Genomic DNA, 17,639 nt, shown 5'->3' with positions numbered 1-17,639 from the left:
AATCTCTGGAGGTGGAGTGGAGGTGGGGTGGAGATATGGCTCACCAGGCAAAAGTACTTGTCCAACAAGCCTGGCAACCCGAGTTTGACCCCCCGGAACCTACTTAAAGCTGGAAGGAGAGCTGACTGCACAACGTTGTCTGTCCTCTGAGCTCCACAAACATCACGGGATGAGTGGGCACACATGCAACGATATTCTTTTTTTTTTTTTTTTAAAGAAAAAAAATCTCTCATAAACTTGATTTCACCATCAAAAGCAGCCCTGGAGATTTTTATTAGCTTCGTCAACCCAGGAAGGTTTATTAAACCCTCATTCTGTGTCACAGAATTCAGTTGATCCTAATCCAGGTCTCTTACTGGAGGAAGAAGGTTTACAAGGTCACTAAAATCCCACGACACGCCAGACGGTCAGAGTTTTGGGGAAGGTTTTTTTATGAAGCCTCCGGGACGCTGGCTCGGGTCAGGTGGGAATGGGGGAGGACCTGGGCGCGGCGCCCGCGGACGTGGAGCCGGAACTCCGGGCTCCGCCCATTGCTTGGCTTTCAGACCCCGGCCCGGCGCTCCTCGCCGCCCGCGTAGCCGCGCCCTCCCGGAACAGGCGGGCGCCGCGGCGGGTCGAGCCATGGAGGTCCTTCCCGCCGGAGGGACGAGGGCCCCGCAGCCAGCCGAGGTGGCGACGGGGCAGCCGGCGGGCGAGGGCGACGAGGAGCCCCGCGGCCGCACGAGCCGCACGGCGTCCCTGGTGAGCGGGCTGCTCACCGAGCTCTACAGCTGCACCGAGGAGGAGGAGGCTGCAGCCGGCGGGGACCGTGCGTCGCGGGGTCGCCCCCCGCGCAGCGACAGCCTGGACAGCTCCACCGAGACCTCGGGTTCCGACGTGTTCCTGGGCGGCCGCGGCGCGGGCGACTCCCGGGTGCTGCAGGAGCTGCGGCAGCGGCCGAGCCTGCGCCTCCAGATGCAGTACCTGCGGCGGAAAGGTGAGCGGGGACCCGTGCCTACCAGCACCACCTGCCCACCTGGGCCGCCTGTCCGCCCGATCTCCTGCGCCACCCGGCGCCACCTGCCCCACTCATCCACCTGCGTAATCTGCGCCACCTGGACGCCGGGAGAGCGTGGAGGCTCCGGTCCTCTGACTCGGGGGACCTCACTGTCACACTTTCACGGCGTCAGTTTCCTAACGTCCGGCCCCTCCCCCCTGCAGGTGTGGCTCAGAGCGTGGTCGAGCCTCCCCTCCTCCCCGACGCCGCTCAGGTGGCCAAGGCTCGAGGCTGCCCAGACCCTAGCTTCACCAGAACGGCTGTTAGGACTAGTTCGGAGTTTCTTCCTCGGGGGCCAGAAGTTAGCTGGAGGTCGCTGGAGAAGAGGGAGGGCTTCCAGGGCTTTCCACCCCGCCCCCTGCCTAGCCACGCCTCCTCTTGGACCGGGTTTGAGCTAGTGAGGCAGAATAATTCGGTAATGCGGTTTGCAGCCGAGCGAGTGCACGAATTTCGTGCCGCCAGGGAGTGAGCTCCCAGCAGCGTTGGTTTAATCTGGATCTCCGAGGACCAGAGGATTTGAGTGGAGAGGCTGAACGCTTGGCCTTCACAGTGCTGCGACCTTCCACCGACCTCAACAGTGGAGCTGAGAAATGACCTTGATTTCCTCGGGGAAAGGCTAATTTGCTATTTCTTTTCTTTTCAAACGCTGCGGCTCACGTTCTGGTCGAGGTTGTTTTTTTCTCTCTCAATAATGATAGTTTACGTCTCAGGCATTGGAATTAGAACAGTTGTGTTTTTGCATCGATGTAGTAAAACCTCAATTTACATAATTTCAGTAAGGTGAGGGCAACAGAGGGCAAGCCACTATCACATTTCTTGCAATAGTGTCCTTGTGCGAAAGGACCATGGGAGGGATAAAGAGAATTATACAATGCTTTTGTACTTGCTGTATCCAGTCTAGCTGGTTCCAGGAAGGAAAACAAAACAAAACAAAAACAGAAAAAAATAAACAGTTCTCAGCTTCCTAGTGAAGTGTCTCCCCCAACACTTTGGCTGGAGTCATTTTATGTAATTTTCTGATACTAAGAATATGTGTTTATGCCCTAACTCTTACTGTAAGTTCAGACTCCAGCAGAATCAGTTTTGAAAATTATGACCTGATTTCCTTACTTTAGCAGGCTGTTCACTTTCTTTACCAGGAAGCTTTGATAATGATAATTTCCCTTTGGAAGAGGAAAAGCGGCAAGTCAAAGTTTATAGGAGAGGTCGGCAGTTTGCGAGCAGGTGTCACCTGTGTGACAGGACCCGGAAGAGTCCATTTGACCCCCAGCTTTCCTCTCTTGCTCACCCAGCTGTCTGTGAACCCTTTCTTGTAGTTGACCGTGTTGGATGAACAAGATGGCATTTATCGACATACTGTCTCTGTTGACAAACTTCACCAGAACACTGTGATTAGCCAACTAGGCGATAGATGTAGCTGTTTGCTGAAATAGTGCTCATTGGGTTGTTTTCAGCTCCTTAAACTAGCGATTTTCACCCAAGTGCTGTGCTCGCTTAGAATGTCACATATGCAGATAACCTGTGCACTAGATCGTCTCTCACTGTTTCGCTGTTGTATGAACACAGCACCTGTCCAATAGCCTGTGAGGGTCTGTGGTCTAGGGGCAGACACAAAATTGCTTCCAGGGGAAATTGGACTGTCTGTGGTGAAGGGGATGAACTCTGGAGTCACATTCCTCAGTTGACATGCTGCCACTGTCCCTCTTCAGCTGTGTGGCCTTGGGCAAGCTGTTTACCTACATTAATGTGTGATAAGTGCTTTGTGAGTGTCAGAGATATTTTTTCTTATTGTAAGCCCATTTATCGTAGAAGGGTAAAATTCCTTAGGGAGGAAGTTGGTCGGTTTTCCAGCTGACCGTTTGCTCTGTTACCTAGTGAGCAGCAGGGGTTTATGGTCGTCACGGAGGTGGGCTCTGCGGTGGGTTGTTTACTTACCTGTAGCTGTTACTGTGGAAGACCTTCTACATGGGAATCTGAGCGTGTCCCCGTTAGTAGTCCATAGTACAGAGAGCTACAGAGTTGTGGGCGCCTTAAGAAATACCAAAAATAAGCTAGGGTTTTCACACATTTCATATTGTGAGCATTAGTTTTAAGCATGTGGAATTATTGTTATTATTGTTCTCAGTTTTTAAAAAGATCTATCTATCTCTTATGTATACAGTGTTCTGCTTGATCTATCTATCTATTATTATTTTATGTGTTTGGGTGTTTTGCCTACATGTCTGTGTACCACATGTATCCAGTGCCTGCCAAGGTCAGAAGAAGGGCTCTGGTCTCCTGGAACTGGAGTTACAGACAGTTGTTAGCTCCATGTGCATGAGGAGGTGGAAGAGCAGCCAGAGCTCTTAACCTCCAAGTTATTTTGCTAGCCCAAGAACATAGAATTATTTGATCCTTTTAAAGGAAATATGTATTCTGCCATGTATGAAAAGTTACTAAGGTTCTAAAATGAAACGTGCTGAGTAGATTCTTCGAAGACCACATAGTTAAAACAAAATCAGCGTGGCCACATCCATCCACATTACAAAATGTGCTTATACTACTTGCTTTTAACTCACAATTGACTAAGTTGTTTTTAGCTGTTTTTTCTTTTTGAGGTCTTGGGGTTTAAACAAGCAGGACCTTGCACATGATAGGCAAGGCCTCTACCACTGAGCCCTCTCTTACTTTGTATTTCTTTATTTTTGAGTTCATGTGTGTTCATGTGTGTGCAAGTGTGCCTGTACAGGCCAGAGGCCAGTGTGCACCATGGTGGCAAGTGGGTGCTGGGGTTGGTGAACTCGCAAGGTAAATACCTTACTGTCTCTACAGCACTTACGTTCTTGAGACAGTATCTTAGCTGTGTGGTTTAGCTTTGAACTTGTAACTCTCCTGCTCAGCCTCTTGAGCAGGCGGCGATACAGGCTTGTGCCACCAGGCTCAGTAGCTGTCAATTTTCAAGCGTTGAAAGGTACGTGGTGTAATTGGAGCTGGTAATGGTAAAAGTAGGAGTCTTTTTGCTTGTTAAGGTAGCATCAAGGATAGTGTTTACCTTATAGGATTTGTCTCACGAGCAAAGCGGGGGATGAACGAGTGGCCTTAGCTAAATACGTGCATATTATCTCGGATGAAAAGCTAGAATTAGTGGGTGCAAATGCATTTTCTAGACATGCCCCCTTTGACTATTAGCACAGTGGGGATTCGGATCCCCATCAAGGGATTTGTTTTTCCTTTTCTGATAGACTCTGGTGAGCTGAAGACCATTCTTCGAGAGCTAAAGTACAGGATTGGCATCCAGTCGGCAAAGTTGCTCCGGCAGCTGAAGCAGAAAGACAGGCTTCTGCATAAAGTCCAGAAGAACTGCGACATTGTGACGGCCTGCCTGCAGGCCGTGTCACAGAAGAGAAGTAAGTCCTGGGGGAGGGGCTGTCTGTCCATCCTTTGCCGCTTCTGCTGGCAGCGGAAGTTGCAGCAGGAGCTGCTCTGTAACACTGTGGAAGGTTCAGGAGCCAAACAAACAGCACCGCTTCTCTCTTTTAAATTAAAATGAAAATGCTTCCCGCCTCATGTCGAATCCTATGTTGATTAGTCATGACTCGAGGTCACGCTTCACTCTGACTATGGGTGATACTAAATGGCCTTTAACAAATGTCAAATGGACATAACTTACAGTCTTTCCTTTAATCTCTGTGCTTTGATGAGGATGTTAAATGATCCGCATAGTCAATGACAGCCATGTACAGCCTGCTCTGAAACCAAACCCAAAAAGGACAAAATATTTGAACAAACCAAATATTTGTGTTACCCACTTTTCCCTGAGAACTGCCTAGCTTGTTAAACTGAATTAAAAAATTGTTCAGTACCAATCCGTCTTAATTGTTAGGTATCAAAACTTGTGAATGACTTTTGTAATTCTTCATACAGTTGCATTATGTTTTATTCCGCTAATGTGTTTCTCTCTCTCTCTTTTTTTTTTGTTTTGTTTTGCATTCTTTCTGCTAACACGCAGCGTGGCAGAGCGGGGTTCAGGTATGATGAACACAGGCGCAAGTGTCATTCTGATAAAATGCTTGGGGCAGTTTCTTGGGTGCATGTCAGAGTTGCTTTTCCTTATTACTTCCCTCTGTCACATTTTATATGTAAAGTAACAGATCAAAGGTTTTGTTTTTTAATTCCACATTGAGATGTGTCTGTTTTCATGAAACAATGTCCAGGGTTTGATTAGTTTTCAGTGATAACATGAGCAGCTTAAAATCCTATCTAACGGTGTGTTTTCTGCCTTCTTCAATATGCTGCTATCTGCTCTCTTTAACTTACTTATGGTTTTGGCCTATAATGTATATAAAACTGAATGCTGGTTAGTGATTACAGTGGTCTCATGATGGCCTGTACCAAGAGGAATACAGTTGAGTGGACAGCCTTTTCTCTAGTTGGGTACTTATCTGAAGAGCTAGAGAAGGATGAAGGAAGGGGGCACCGATATGTGTACATACATATCTATGTAGAGTTGACATATGTTATATGTGATAACTTTTCATGGATTCTGACTGATTCAAAATGTGTTAAGTAAAAACTATTTTCCCCTTCTAACACGAGAAGCCGATTTTGATTTTTTTTTGTTCAATTTTGTTTTCATCTACTTAGTTTTTAGCTTCTCTACAAGAAGTTGAAAGCGCAAACTGCTAAAAGCATGGAGTTGGATGTATAGGGAAGGCCTAAGGGAAGGTAGAGCCGATGAGAGGGATGAGAGGAGGCGGAGCTTGGTGGACTCTGTACTTCCGGAGACTGACCAGTGTTAGACTTCAGATGTCTTTGATTGGTGGAGTTATTGGCATTTGTGTCTTCTAGACAAATGTGTCCATTAGCCCCAACTCAACTTGAGAACTGACAAATGCATATTCCTTGTGTATCTTAAATATATATCTTCAATTCTAACGAGTTTTTTTGTTTTTCATTCTAGAGGGTATGGGGCTGTCCTGAGCCTTTCTCGGTGAGCTTAATCCCTTCCTTGGTGACAGGGATAGTTTAGAGCTACAGACCTTTACACTCACTGCGTGCTTCCTGCAGAGGTGACAGCAGAGATGCTCGGAGCTCCAAGATCCGAGACGCTACTGCCACACGTGTCACCTGCTCCGTTTTAGAATAGTTGGCAATGACAGATTCAAATACAACGTGTTGGCTCATTTTGGTGAATGCAGAGCTTGGGGCTGGGGAGATAGCATGGCCAGTGAGAGTGCTTGTTTGAGGGTCTGATGAGTTTGGATCCCAAAGAAACCAGGTAAAGAGGTAAAGACAAATAACGGTTTATACTCCATCATTTCTGACAAAAGTGTTACGGCAGTGTCTTAATTACTGTTCTATTGCTGTGAAGGGACACCATGACCAAGGCATCTTATAAAGGAAAGCATTTAATTGGGGACTTGCTGACAGTTTCAGAGGTTTGGTCCATGATCATCGTGGTGGCCCACTGGCAGCAGGCAGGCAGGCAGCATGGTGCTGGAGCAGTAGCTGAGAGCTAACGTCAGATCCACAAGCAGGAGGCAAAGAGAGACAGAGAGACAGACACAGACAGAGGGATAGGCAGACAGACACAGACATGCTGGGCCTGGCATGGACTTTTGAAACCTCACAGCCCACTTCCAGGGACACACCTCCTCCGAGAAGGCCACACCTCCTCATCCTACCTAAACAGTTCACCAACTGAAAACCGAACATTCAAATATATGAGACTACGAGGGCCGTTCTCATTCAAACCACCACAGACCGTATCTCTTTAAGACTGAGGTGAGACCAAGACAAGTGTGATCCAGTGAGTGTGGTGGTACAGACCTGTACTCTTGGCTCTCAGGAGCCTGAAGCAGGAAGATCAAGATTTTGAGGTCTGCTTGGGCTGCACTACCAGATTCTATCTCAAAAGAAATCAAACAGGAAAGAGGGGCAGGATCAGTATTTGTCTTATAGAAGAGTTTTTTTTCCTTCTGTATCATGTAAGAATATTTATTTTTAATAGCCATTTTAATAGTGACTAAAAATGGCAGCAGCAGCTGTGATAATTTATTGGGTGAATGCCTTATGCCCAATTATTGCTTTTCTTTCTGATGTTCTTTGGGCACATTGTATGAGAACATTGAGAGTCAGCAAGTTTAACTAATTTGCTGAGAGTCAGTCACATTGCTGAGTGATTGAGAAAGAACTGAGAGATGGTAGCCTCAGAAGTCCACATTTTCCATCGCAAATCACGGGTGCTCTGTCCCCCCCCCCCAGCTCTGCAACATTGTTGCAGCATTGCTGAGTTTTGCAGTGTGCAGCAAACAGAACAGCTTCTGGTTTACAGCAAGCATTGCTTTAGCACAGCCTGTCCAGGAAGGAAGTGTTTATCTTGGCTAGACGATTATATTGTACAACTGGCGTAGGAAAACCCACTTGAAGGCTCTATGACAACGAAAGGGATTAATTAAGGGGTGTTGGGCCAGGAGGATCAGCAGTTTGAGGCCAGACTGCTACACAGTGAGACCCCGACTCAGAATCACAACACGGAGCCTCCCCCAAACTCCAAACAAGCAAGCAAAACAAAGCTAAAACCAGCTGATGCAGCATCAGTATTTGTCCCGTAGAAGAAGGTATTACCCTCTTATGCTCATCGAAGGATGGGCTGTTGAGATTGTTATCTGTTTTGCTTAACGACCTTCTCCTGGGAGCAGAAGCCATGTTCTGGCACATGGCTTTCCAACCTTCTGCTTTGGGGTAGTAAATGTCCTGGTTGGGCCAGTGAGATGCTATTACAAATCAGGTAATAAAACATAGCTGTAACTGTGAAGGCCTGACAAGAAAAAACATGAGTGAAACAGGAGCGTATGTGGTCATACTGAAGCCTGGCCAGTACATACAGGCTTCTCAGACAGCTGGCAGCCTAATTTTAGTAATGAATCCACGCTAGCATCCCAAGTTTTACTGTTCCTTGTAAATTGTCTGCAAGGGACATGTATCTTGTCAAAAAAGTGAGTGTCCTTTGTGTATTTATGTGTGTGTGTGCGCACAGGTGCTCATGGGTGCAGGTGTACAGGTGTTTGTATGTTGTGCACATGTGTGCCTGTATGTGATGATCATGGGCCAATCTGGGAATTGGTGTTCTCCCTCACCTGTGTGGCACCAGGGGATGGAAGTCAGGTGATCAGGCTTGGAAGCCAGAGCCTCTATCCTTGGAGCCATCCCAATGGCTCAAGATCCTGTTTTTCAGTCTTTTATTTTGTTTTGTCATAACATTACAATAGTGAGCAGTTTTCTTTCAGCCATGACTTACAGAAACACATCTAAAATGGATCTAAATGCCTAAGCAAAGGACAGCACAATGAAAAGTCCAGGGATGTGCAACAGAGACAGCTAACGCCGTCCAGGTGCCTGGACGGACTCTTCGCAAATGACGGATCAGCTTACCCATTTGTCCTCCAGCCAGAACCCCTGTGTGAGTGAGCGGACTTATTCTCCCCGAGCTCCAGAGAGCCTGCAGTTCACTTTTCTCGGTCTCTTGGGGCTCCCCTGCTCACTAGGAATCAAAGAAATAAATTCTTTGTAGGTAAGCAATGCTTCAGAAGGAGAAAGGAAGCATCAGGTAGACTTGAACTGACCGTGGTACTGACAGTTTGTTAATTTTGTTGGCGTAGTGGCTGTGTGGCTTCAGCTGTGCTGTTTGTTTACGTAGTCACCTTTGCATGACAGTATTGGCTGATCCGATACCATTTTGTGTGAGGAGCCCATTTCCCTCAACCAGCAGTCTGGCATTGTCTTACAGATGCGATGGACTTCTTTAGTCACTTTTGTGTCTTACAAATGTCTTCTCCATTTTTTTCTCTCTTACATATGTCATCAAGTGAGCAGCAGAGCTAAGTTCAACCTAGCCAATTTCACAGTCATGTGACCTGTGTGTTCTCAGAGTCCCCTGCTCACCAGAGCCTCTTGTATGGTTTAATGCTCCATTGTTGATATTTTAAAGTTCTCAAAATTTTTGTTTTGTTTTGTTTTTTTGTGGGGCCAGGTACTTGTTATGTAGCTGAAAATTACTTGGAACTTCTTTTAATGTATTAACTTTTTGGAAAATTCAGCAATTCACCCACTGTATTTTGATCATACTCCTCCTGAGTACCCTCTCCTAACCTTCTTCCTCCTGCCTGGACCCTTCTTCTTACAACTAGTCATCCTTCTATCCTCATGGTTAAAAATTGTGTGCATGTGTGTGACTCACTGAGTTTAATTGGGGTTGCTTGTGTGAGTATGGGTTGGGGCTATACACTGCAGCATGGGTAACTTAGCAGTGGCTGCACACTGAAGAAAATGATTCCTCCTTCCTCAGCATCGTATGCAAGAAACTCTTTAGGTTTTTTTTTTTGGGGGGGGGGTGTAGAGAATGTGACATCCATTTCTTCCCAAACCATGACAAATGTTGAAGGACCCAGTCCCGTACAAGTAACTACAGCTGCTGAGTTCATGAGTGCAATGGGCACGCCATGTCTAGAAGATGGCTTTTTACAGCACTCCATCCCATCTTCCAACCCTTACATTTTTTTCTGTCTCTTCTTTTACACTGTTCCCCAAGTCTTGGACTAGCTATGAGTATCTGTCATAATTGCTTTCCACTGAGTCTTCTTCAGCTATCACTGACAGCAGCACTAATTTATGGATATAAATAAGCATTTAGAAGACAATTTGAGGACACAAGATATCAGTTTAGCAAAACAAACAAAAAAACAAAAAACAACAGTAGTAGCTTGCCCCCTTTGGGTCTGTGACCTCGTTGTTTACAGTACCAGGCATGGATATAGATTTCCTCCTGTGGAGTGGGGTCTCAGGTACAAACAGAAAACAGTTGGTTATTCCCGTAACGGTCATGCCATTATTGCACTAGTGGACATAATTTTACCTGGCAGCTTGATTGTGTAGCACACAGCGTCCATAACCAGTTAAGACCGTGTGGATTTCATTTTGCTGATTTCTGATATAGTTCAGTACCTTGTATGACACTGGCTGTTCTGATACCATTTCCCGTAATGAACAGCCTAACCCTACTGCCTCCCTCCCCCAGCTCCAGCAGCCTGTATATCACCTTCTGCACGATGAAAGCTAGCCAGCAGGGAGGAAGCATCCAGATCACTCCCAGCTTGGTTTATCTGTATGATCTTGGACTTTTGATCCTACTATCTCTATCTCCCAAGTGCTGGGATTACAGGCACGTGCCATCATAAGCAATTTGTGTGGTGTTGCAGAGCAAACCTAGGGTTTTGTGAATGCTAGGCCAACACTCTACTGACTGACTTTCTTCAATGATATTTTTGAGCAAGAGACTCCATTAATCATGTAGTCAGCTCTACATGATTAAGCTCTACATGATAAAGCTGGTGCTTTTTTTAGTCCTGTATAAGGATTTTTTCTTTCTTTTTTAACACTCATGAAGATGTATTAGGTTCTAGAAACTTCATTTTATGTTATTTCTTATAGTGCTGAGCGGCAACCCCAGCCTAAAAGCCTTATTATCTTGTGGGTATTTTGTTATCCTGATCTAAACCCATAGGTAGTTATTTCTGAGGTCATCAGACTGCATAACAGTTCTGTATCCAGGCTTTGTCACCTACTTCATGTTTATATATATTTAGAGGCATAGCTTAGTAGCCAAAACTCAGTCACTTACTCACTCACACAACACCAGTCCTGTATCAATCAAAAGGCTAAAGCGGTTTCACAGAAGAATTAACTTACTACTTAAAATATGCTGTATTATGTAAGAGGAGCATTTAAGACATTTTTATTTTAAGGAGTAACAAAGGTCTATATGTCTGGATAAATGCTTGTCAAGCTTGTGTAATAGAAGCTCATTAGAAGCTCTTCCCTGGGTGAAAGCTCTGTCCTATGAAAGCATGAATTTGCTTTTGTTTATACTCCTGCCATTTTTTTATATATTGCCAAGTGACTCGTGGTTCTGAAATACTGAGTAGCAAGGACAAGCCTGGCTGTGAAAGGAGGGGTAAAGTTTCCATCTGAGATAAAAGCTTGCAGAAGAGAAAACACAAGGTCTTGGGGGCCTGGTCTGCTGTCGGGTTCCTGGGAGGAGTCACATGATGTCACTTCAGGGGAGTCAGAGGGCAAAGTTAAAAATGAGTTCTGCAACGTGTGTCAGGCTATCAACTAGAGCAGTACCCAAACGACCAGCTAGGCTGGGCAGGGCTAGCTCTCCACAGCCTTGCTTAGTTAGCTCTTAGCAGTGAGGGCACGAACCTGTCTGTGGGTGTGGAGAGGAAGCCAGTGTTTCTGGAGCATCTTGAGGGATGAAGTAGTTCACATATGAAATAACCCAGCCTGCTGGGCATCTGTCCTTAAGTATCCTGCAGTGTGCAGTATGCTAGGGTCATCAGAGAGGAAGGAGCCCCAGCTGAGTTTCTCAATTAGTGATCAGTGGGGGAGGATCCAGCCCACTGTGGATGGGGCCCATCCCTGGACTGGTGGACCTGGGTTCTCTGAAAAAGCAGGCTGAGCAAGCCAGTAAGCCACACTCCTCCATGGCCTCTGCATCAGGTCCTGCCTCCTGGTTCCTGCCCTGCGGGAGTTCCTGTCCTGTCTTCCTTTGGTGCTGAACAGCAATGTAGAAATGTAAGCCAAATAAACCCTTTTCTCTCCAACTTGCTTTCTGGTATAGCTTATCTGGTATAGGCTACAACAAAGGAAACTTAGGGCAGGAACTCAGTGCAGGACCTGAGGCAGATGCCATGGAGTAATGCTGCTTACTGGCTTGCTCCCCCATGGCTTGCTGATTTTTGTTTGTTTGTTCTTTTTGAACAGGTTCTCACATGCAACTCTGGCTTTCCTGGAACTCACTATGTAGACCAGAGTGGCCTCAAAGTCACAGAGATCTGGCTGCCCCTGCCTCCCAAGTGCTGGGATTAAAGGCGTGCACCACTATACCCACCTCAGCCTGCTTGCTTATTCCACCCAGGACCACCTGCCCGGGGGTGGCACCACTCAGAGTGAGCTGGTTCTTCCCATGTTGATCATTAGTTGGGAAAATACCCTGACAGGCCTGCTTGTAGTCGGAGAGAGACACTTTCTTACTGAGGTTTCTCTTCCCAGATAGCTTTATCTTGTGTCAAGTCGACAAAAAACAAAACAAAACAAACAAACCCAACCAGGACACCAAATATACGGCAAGGAGGAGACTTTCATTTTTAGAGTCTTTTCTCAAGAGGCCTGGTAATGCTTGCCCATCTGTTCTTGGGAACTGTGGGCTCACTGCAGGGCTCACTGACTCTGAGCATCACTGAAGGTGGTCTGGAAAGAACTCCAAGCCCAGTGCCTTTGGGCTCTTCTCTTGGGGCCGGAAAGGCTCCCCAGGCCACAGTCTTCTGTCCCCACCCCACTGCTTGCAGCTTGAAGATTTGGCTGTTGCTATTGTGCGTCTGTCCTCCAGTAAGCATTTGCTCATTGAGTGTCCTGATCTAGGTGATATTCTCTGAGAAAAACTTAGTTACTGTTGTTATACACTCACAACACAGATCCCTTCTGCAACCAAAGGTATGGGGCTTTACCCCTCAGCCAGCAAGCACTCAGTTCTGCAGTGGACATCCGCTGAATGCCTTTTAATTCAACCGGATTCGGACACTATCTGCCTGGACACAGGCACCCCCACTTCAGAAGGCCGATTATAACCAGCCCCCCTGCTCTGGTTGTTTTCACCTGTGCTCATGATGGAGTGGCTAGCCCCTGCTTTCCCACAACCCCACTGCTCAAGTTACTTAGTCATAGGAGCTCGCAGAACTCCCAGCAAACACACCATTACCTCATCAAGGCTGCAGCGGAAAAGATGCATGAGTTTTAAGACCCGGGAAGAGATTCAGCCCATCTGTGCTCTCTCTAGCTACACTCCAGTAACTATCACACGTCCTTCTTGAAGCTTTCTGGACTGTTTTTCTTTTTTCTTTCTTTCTTTCTTTCTTTCTTTCTTTCTTTCTTTCTTTCTTTCTCTCTTTCTTTCTCTCTTTCTTTCTCTCTCTCTCTCTCTCTCTCCCTCTCCCTCTCCCTCTCTCCCTCTCCCTCTCCCTCTCCCTCCCTCTCCCTCTCCCTCTCTCTCTTTCTCTCTCCTTTCTTGTTTGTTTTTCTGGAGATTTAATCACATGGGGGACCATGATTGAAGGAAGAGGTGTGGTCTAGTGCTGATACTATGAATGAATAGGAACCCAGCAAGTCCGCTTGTTCTGATTCTGCCGGGCCTGTCTGCAGCACCCCTTCCTGGGCACTGGGTAGGGCTCCTTCAGGCTCCTTCAGGTATGATGAGGAGCAAACGCAGGCGTCTGCAGAAGAGACCAGCTGGAGAATTGCTTTGTGCTCTGAGATGCAAAGGTGGGACAGGAGGAGTGCATCCTTTTAGTTTTGTCCTTGGGGGGACTAAGGAGCAGGTTAAACGATGGGGGAGGAGGGACTGAGATGGAAACAGATTAATTCCCCTGCTTTTGCTTTCTGAGGCTTCAAGTGCTTCACCACCCTAACATGTTTCTTACCCCTTAATGGCTCTGAAGCTGCAGCAGAAACCAAGGGCATGCTGACCACATTGTTCTAGTCTTTTAGTAGGTAATGAGGGCTGTGGGAGTCGGGAGTCAAGATCTGTGGAGACAATAGGAAACAGGTATCTCAGAGTATCAGAGTTCTCTCCCCCAGCTGGGGCCATGAGCCTGCCCAGAAATGGAACATGGCGTGGGGGCAGGCACTGCCCAGGCTGAGGGAGTCTGAGGCAGGGGGGCAGCTCCTCAGGGGATTGACCCCCACTCTACATTCTCTACTCTGAGCTTCCTGGTGTCAGTCCCAGAGTCATGCGGACCAGGGTGTGACACGGCTGCCTTTCAGCTTTGCTCTGCCTGTTTGAGATTTGACCTTCTGGGTCCTCGATGCACGTTGCTGTTTGCCAATATGCTTTTTCCAGCCTCAAATGCCTGCTATAGTTCTGTGCTTCCTTCTCATATTCCTTGTAGGTTATGATTTTTAAAATTCTCTTTATTATACTTTTAGTGTGATTTTTTTTTTTTTCTTTCTGGGAACCAAATTAGATGTTCTCTTTCCCCATCTGCCATTGTATCCCAATGTGCTTTGGGTGTGTGCACGCGTGCGCTCATGTCTGTGTGTGTATGTGTATATGTGTGTAAGTGCACTTGTTTGATATAGAAAAAGAAACTAACATTTAGGGTTATGTTTGGTGCATAAAATGGAGTTAACATTTAGATTAGAGGAGATTTCCCTTGAATTTGGAATTTGAATCTGGGCCTGTGAATTTTATCCCCAACTTGTAAATAGCGAACAGTTTGAAGTATGTTTCCAACCTCTAATTAGTCTTGTGGTCTTCTCTGAAGTAACATAGCTTATGAGTAGATGAAAAAATTGACTATTTTGAAAATGGAGTATAACTAAAGTTTATTGCAAGGGATCCTAATACAGATTTAAGCAAGAGAATGGTGCTTGGAAGAAACATGACACACATTCTTTTTCTTTCTTTTCTTTTTCTTTTTGTTTGTTTGTTTGAGACAGGGCCTCATTATGTAGCTCTGGCTGTCGTGAAACTTGCTACATAGACCAGGCTGTAGGAACTCACAAAGATCTGCCTTCCTCTGCCTCTTGAATGCTGGGATTAAAGGTGTGAACCACCATGTCAGGCCATGTATACATAAAACTTTTATATTTTAATAGCAGCTTCCCTTCATCAAGAAAAAAAAAATGTTTGCACATCTTATAGCTAAGAATTGTGTTTCCACTTCTCATAATTTATTCCAACGTATACCGAGAACTCACCAGGTGATTGAGCACGCTGCTGTAATACCTTTTGACCTTCCAGTTTCTGAGAGGTTCCTGTGGCTTTGAGACAACTGATATATCTTCCCATGACCTCACTTAAAAAGGAGCAGGTCTTCAGGAAAAATGTTTCCAGGTCTTGGTTGTGGTAGTTTAGAGGTAAAGGGAATTCAGTGTGGTTTCTCTTTACTCACAAGCTTTGGTTGAACACAGCGAGGAAGAATTCAGGACTCTTTGGTTGGTGGTCATTACCAATTACACTCAGCAGGGGGTGCACGCTTCAGCTTTCATAGGAAAGGTATTACAGTTTATATAGTGTGTGCTTTCTCATCCCTGGAGGTAAGGAAGCCTCTAAAACTGAAGCTGATCTGATCGGGGACAGAGTATATGAAATGACTGGGGTCGTCCTTTTTAAAACCACCTTCTATATGTATTGTTAATATTCCTGCCTTTGGCTGTCATAGTGGGATGTTTCAATCATTTTGAATGTTAAAAAGGAACATTGCCATTAAATAAAATATCTTCCCTAGACTATATGCATGAAAGTTAACTCATTCACCCAACTCATTCACTCAACTCATTCACCCATTTACATGCATTCATGATTTACCAGACATGATTATAGACAATGGGTAGCATGTTCAAGATTAATAGCACGTAATTCAAAGTGCATTTTATGCTGGAGAGGATGTGGAGAAAGGGGAACCCTATTCCATTGCTGGTGGGAATGTAAGCTGGTATAACCACTGTGGAAATCAATCTGGTGCTTTCTCAGATAATAAGGAATAGTGATTCCTCAAGATCCAGCTATACCATTCCTAAGCATATATCCAAAATATGCTCAAGTACACAACAAGGATATTTGCTCAACCATGTTTGTAGCAGCTTTATTCATAATAACAAGAACCTGGAAACAACCCAGATGCCCCTCAACTGAGGAATGGATAAAGAAATTGTGGTACATTTACACAGTAGAATACTACTCAGCAATTAAAAACAAGGAAATCATGAAATTTGCAAGCAAATGGTGAGATCTAGAAAAGATCATCCTGAGTGAGGTATCCCAGAAGCAGAAAGACGCACATGGTATATACTCACTTATAAGTGAGTATATAATAGGCATATATAATAGGCATATATATGTATATATATATATACATGTATAATAGGCATATAATAGGTATATAGTATGTATATAATAGGCATGTAATACAGGATAAACATACTAAAATCTGTACACCTAAAGAAGCTAAACAATGAGGAAGACTCTAGGTAATGTGAACAGTCCTCACTCAGAAAGGCAAACAGGACAAAAATCGGAAGAGGGAGAAAACAGGAAACAGGACAGGAGCCTACCACAGAGGGCTGAAAGACTCTCCCCAGCAGGGTATCAAAGCAGATGCTGAGGTGACTCATAACCAAACTTTGGGCAAAGTGCTGGGAATCTTATGAAAGAAGGGGGAGGTAGAAAGACCTGGAGGGGACAGGAGCTCCACAAGGAGAGCAACAGAACCAAGAAATCTGGGCCCAGGGATATTTTCTGAGACTGATATTCTAACCAAGGACCATTGATGGAGATAACCTAGAACTTCTGTATAGATGTAGCCCATGGCAGCTCGTGTCCAAGGTCCTAGTAAGGAGAAAAGGGACTGTCTCTGACATGAACTCAGTGGCTGGCTCTGTGATTACCTCCCTCTGAGGGGGAACAGCCTTACCAGGCCACAGAGGAAGACAATGCAGCCAATCCTGCATGGGACCTGATAGACTTGGGTCAAATGGAAGGGGAGAAAGACCTCCCTTATCAGGGGTATGGGAGGAGAAGAGGGAGGGAGAGTGGGATTGGGAGGGAATGAGGGAGGGGGCTACAGCTGGCATACAGAGTGAATAAGCTGTAATCAATATAAAAGAGAAAAAGAAAAAAAAAGTACCTTTTACCCCAAGTATAAATCTAAGATGAATTTGAATATCTTCCCTTTGAAACATATGATAAAGTTACATACACTGAATGTTTACTTGCAGGAATTTTAATAGAGATCTTCAAATTCCATTCTCTGCAAAGGAGGGACTTATTGCAGTGCTCCCAAAATTTCATTTTGTTGAAGTTATTTGGGGATTAAAAAAAAAACCAAAGCAAACAACAAAAAACATACCAAAGCTTGGCTTCTACTTTCCAACAGTCAGATTTAGTTGAATGAATTGACACATTGATTTTTTAAGCTTCCAGAGCTATTCTTATGGACAGAAAAGTTTGAAAACAGTTAAACTGTTCCTTAACACTGACGACCCCTGAAGAGAAGGATGAGGGCTTATTCTTCTTTAATTCCCTTTCTTTCTCGGCCTGGAATTTACAGTGTAGCCCACTCTGGCTGTAGACTCTCAGGGATTCTAGGTATATGCCATGCCACTCTTCGGAATCCTAGTTTTTTGGGCATATGCAGTGTATTTAACCTGTCAATGATCACTAACATTGTTTAGTTTAACTGTATAGAGTTTACATCTTGCGTGTTCACAGTTCTCTTGCATGCACACAGATCAATTGCTCTGATCTCCCCTGGCAAAACCCCAACCCTCAGATCTCTAGCCATCTTGTGTATGCACCTACTACTGACTCTGGCTGGAGACATCTAACCCCTCTTTAAAGGTGTGACTGCTAATGTATTTGACCATCTTGCTGTTGTCGGCAATCTTACTTTATTTCTCTCTATATATCCTATTCTGGATACTGAGGGCAAACAAAATTCCACAGTATCTGTATTACTACTTCCCTTATTGCTCCGACCGATTACCCGAGAACAAGCAACTTAGGAGA

The 17,639-nt window shown here is 45.3% G+C and overlaps 1 protein-coding gene across 1 annotated transcript in view; it reads left to right on the top strand.

Annotated features, from left to right (window-relative positions):
• The first annotated feature begins 432 nt into the window (after window positions 1-432).
• Tbc1d30 (TBC1 domain family member 30) overlaps window positions 433-17,639 on the top strand; it is an 84,599-nt gene continuing 67,392 nt past the window's right edge. The window contains exons 1-2 of the mRNA XM_021637861.2: window positions 433-976; window positions 4,258-4,422. Of these exons, the coding sequence (XP_021493536.2) occupies window positions 433-976; window positions 4,258-4,422 (709 nt within the window). The remainder of the gene's footprint in view (window positions 977-4,257; window positions 4,423-17,639) is intronic.

This window comes from Meriones unguiculatus, chromosome 2 (genome assembly GCF_030254825.1).
Source record: "Meriones unguiculatus strain TT.TT164.6M chromosome 2, Bangor_MerUng_6.1, whole genome shotgun sequence".
Taxonomy (NCBI): Eukaryota; Metazoa; Chordata; class Mammalia; order Rodentia; family Muridae; genus Meriones; species Meriones unguiculatus.
The sequence above is the reverse complement of the archived record's forward strand: the minus strand, read 5'-3'. Positions and strand labels throughout refer to the sequence as shown.